The sequence below is a fragment of the Atta colombica genome, unplaced genomic scaffold (assembly GCF_001594045.1).
Source record: "Atta colombica isolate Treedump-2 unplaced genomic scaffold, Acol1.0 scaffold226, whole genome shotgun sequence".
In the NCBI taxonomy this organism is placed as follows: domain Eukaryota; kingdom Metazoa; phylum Arthropoda; class Insecta; order Hymenoptera; family Formicidae; genus Atta; species Atta colombica.
This window is the reverse complement of record NW_017259323.1, coordinates 1,591,694-1,596,065: the sequence shown is the minus strand read 5'-3', so window position 1 is coordinate 1,596,065 and position 4,372 is coordinate 1,591,694. Positions and strand designations below refer to the sequence as shown.

Here is a 4,372-nt window from a genome sequence, read left to right as displayed (position 1 = left end):
CTATAATATTTTATTTTTTATATAAAGGTTTATAATATAAAAGTTTTATATAAAAACTCTCACAAATAATTTATTCAGCCGAATTAAAAAATTGTATATCTTTTCACAATAATAACTAAAAATACAAGAATATTGGAGCACTCTTCAGTTAGTTTCTCCTAAAATAGAAATATTTTTTCCTGAAACGTAAACTATTCTACTAGAAATATATCTTTGATGAACGAGTTAGTAGGACAAAGCGAGCGAACTTACTTTGCAAGTCTATTCATGAACAATTATCTCTGTTAATTATAGTACTGTTAATAGGACTATAATAGTTTAAAAACATTTATAATACCCAAAGTATGTCTAATTGAAACAATTAAAAAAATTTATTGTATAAACGCATCAAGAAAAGTTTACTTCTGATATTGTAAGAGAAAAAAGTAGAAAACAAATAAAGACATAAAAGATTATGTCTTAATTATATATTTTTGAAAATACAAATATATATAATAAATTCTATTTGAAAGAAACTCACCTAGTAAAGACAAGGCACAGTAACGTAGCACTAAGGATCATCAGCTGTTGACTCAATGCCGATTGGGACTTTTGCATTGCTCGATGTAGATCGTTCTGAAATTATATCGCCCGCAAATCAAATTTAAGCTTGACGTAAATTATGGTTAGATTGAATGAGATACTTACAAACATGTTTTCCAAAGAGTGTTTTGCCAACCAGCAATTTAGGAATACCGGAATGAACAGATTTCTCATTGGCGGATATAATAACTGCAAATATGATATAGAAATATCTTTATTATACCATTTATTATAATATTCTGTCTATAAATTGTAATTAACACTCTGCACTTTCATTATAAATTTATTACAAATTTAATTTGCGTGTTTAGCCATGTTCTTAAAAAAATTATTTTTAATTTAATCGCTTTAATTGAAAAGTAATATATTTCTTTAAGTCAACAAATTATTTGTTTAAAAAATTAAGTTTAATATCTTATTTTTGATTGATTTAATGAATATAAAATAATTTTTGTTATAAAATTAAATATCGATAAAAAAAAGAATTATTTTGATATATACATAAATTATGATGCGCAATATATATATAAAACATAGAATATATAACATAGTATATATAACATAGAAATGCGCAATAAAATTACGTATTTCTATGTTATATATACTTAATTATTCTTCAAACAATTCTGAATTATATTGTCATAATACATGTACTTATTGGAGAACATTTAATCTCTCTCTTCATAATAATTAACTCATTAGTTGGGCAAGCGTTTGTGCTATGATTATGTATGAGGATCATAAATGCTATGTCTGCTATTTGCTTTTACAGATATTTATGATGTAAACATCAATGCGGCTGCTTGGTTTGAACATAAATTTGTTCATTGTGCTTACTTTGCAGCATCAAATATCCACATCATATTACCTAGACAGCAGAGCATACGTTTGCATATTAAACTCTAGCGAGCACACTTAGTTTTAATGAAATTTCATTATAATTTTAAAATGTCATATATCTAATTATATATATCGTTAATAGTTTAAGTATATTGTTGAAACATTTTTCTCGTCATATTTTCTTTTGAAAAAGTCAGTTCCTTCATTTTACACACACACACACACGCACACACACACACACACACACACACACACACATTTTGCTTCTTATTTCAAAATTCAACAGAAAAGAATAAAGATAAGAATTCAGAAAATTATAAGATAAGATTATTGTTTATTATTTTTAAATTACTTTTTAAAAAATTTATTTAATTAATTTTCTACAAATATATGTTAAATTACAATAAATATAATCAGATAATTGTTATTTTCTCAAAAATTAATATTATACAAACAATTCTAATGTAAAGTTAATTAATAATAATTGTTCTTAGAATGCTATTTAAAATTTTAGAATTACTTCAGTTCTTTTTATAACTGCGATTTTCATTTTTATGATATGATATTTATAAATAGATAAAATTATAGAAATTTATATCCAGTTTACACGCTCATAAATGTCACTGTACAATCCAAAATTAATGAGATTAAGTTAATTAAATTCCAAAGCGCAATAACCGTGCACGTAATATCGTTATGTCCACTGTATTGTCCACTGTGAAATAAAGGTTATTCCCTATGGGACATATAAAAATCGATACATACATCATAGTCAAGTGTATGCAACTTGACACGAATAAAGTTCGTATATTTTCACGCGACTTACGTAACATATGTGTGTGTGTGTGTGTGTGTGTGTGTGTGTGTGTGTGTGTGTGTGTGTGTGTGTGTGTGTGTGTGTGTGTGTGTGTGTGTGTGTGTGCAATACATTCCTTACCAAATTTTTTTTATTTTATTTTGTATAACATTTCAACTTTTAAATTGACTATAAAATTGACAATTACTATTTATTTAAATTATTTATTAAAATTTATACATCGATAAATAATTAATATTAAGAAAAAAGATATAATAGAAACAAATACATATAAAATTACGGACAATCAGAAAAATTAAATAATTTGTTTGTAATTTTAAAGAAATTAGAGTCTATCCTTTAATCTACTTTAAAATGCATACATTAACATTTATATAAATTAGCGATCTGACAATTTGTTTATATGAAATCGAATGAAAGTTGCTGTAAAAACTGCTATAAAATAAAAAAATGAACATAAAAGGGTATATATTATTTATTTTATTATTATTAAATTAAAATAAATAATACTAAAAATAGAAAACAAATAAAATTCTTTTAAGGACTTACCGTAATTGTGAAAGGGATCGTGTTGACCAGTTCCAGGATGAAATGGAAGGATAGAAGCTGCTGCCAGACATTTCCCTGTGAACATTACAAAGACAGCTCAACACACCCAGCGACAATTTTATCAAAGTAGGAACTGTGAATAATGTTTTAAAAATAAACATGCATTTCACTGTTCTGTATTTTCTAAAGTAGTTTTGTAAATACTATGAAGATAAATACGCACTAATAAATCTAAGAAATTTAGGAGTAAGAGATTCTCGTAACTTATTTTTACTCATAAAATTATTTTTTATTTGTGTATCATTATTATAAAACATCTTGTACAGTTAATAGTAAGTTCAAATTTTATAATTCGTATAATCAAGTGTTTAAAATCAAAATTTTATAATTTTATAATTTTAAGAAAACTTCTATCAGCAAAAATCATATATGTTTTATATCTACGTTGTTATACATGTATTAATCGTTAAAAATAAACAAAAATAATGATTTAATTATTTTTCTTAAAAACTTTATTTTTAAAATGTACTCGATATTATTTTACTTAATCACCAAAACAATTTCTACGATCGTTTAAATCACGCTGAGTATAAAAGTATAGGAAATTATAATTGAGAAGATTAATTGAAAATTATATCTTCTAGATTGCTTCATAAAAAATATCATTTGCCGCATCAGCGCCAGCAGTAATTAACTTCAGTTGCGAGACAGAAAAAGTGAATACGTGCATAATCAGATCAAAAACTTCTTCGTCTCATCATTGGACTCATCGGACTGACTCGATGTAGGTACATCTCTTGCACTTTGTTGAGAACATGACGTGCATATTACATTTTTACTTAAACCACAGTCTTTCATCGTATTATACGTCTCTTTGATCTTAACGACTGACTTTTTAGCACGATAGATGATAAAAGTTTTGCATTTATATCAAGCAAATTTTTAATTAAGTTAGGAAACAACTTTTATTTATATAAAGATATTTATAATTAAATCTTTTTGTAAATAAGAAAAGCTAATTTTGTTGTTAAACTTTTATTATGTTTTTTAGTCTCTTTATAAAATTTTTAACATAACATATTATAATATCACTCACTAAAATTATATCTCGAATGTGTTAATTCAGTAATATACTTTCGCGTTCTATTATATATTAGATATAATAAAAATAAATCCATTATTTTTGCATTCAATTTCATGCAAAAATAATGAATTTCTTTTTACTACACCTAATATAAAATGCGAAGCAAATTATCACAGTTTTTAATTAGTGATTTTTAGAAAAAAGTGGATGCTTGCTTTTGAAATATTATATACGTTATAGTATATCTATATCCTTTAAATGTTAAAAAAACTATTACTCGTGAATTCATCATATCGTAAAAATAAGTTATTTAATTTTAAATAAAGCTGCGAAAATGTGACAATTAACTCCTGTTCTGAGTTGATTGTCACACTTCTAGGATTGGCAGCATATTTGTTATGGACAACATATATAAAAAACAATTTTTATTTTAATATTAAATCTATATTTTAAGAAATAATAGTAATTATAGTATTAATACAAATAAAATAGTTATTTTA

At 24.5% G+C, this 4,372-nt stretch overlaps 1 protein-coding gene across 1 annotated transcript in view; it reads right to left on the bottom strand.

Moving 5' to 3' along the window:
- LOC108688166 (potassium channel subfamily T member 2) overlaps positions 1–4,372 on the bottom strand; it is a 106,005-nt gene that overhangs the window by 34,763 nt on the left and 66,870 nt on the right. The window contains exons 5-7 of the mRNA XM_018194312.1: positions 2,789–2,863; positions 688–771; positions 521–615 (exon numbers count right to left, since the gene is read on the bottom strand). Of these exons, the coding sequence (XP_018049801.1) occupies positions 521–615; positions 688–771; positions 2,789–2,863 (254 nt within the window). The remainder of the gene's footprint in view (positions 1–520; positions 616–687; positions 772–2,788; positions 2,864–4,372) is intronic.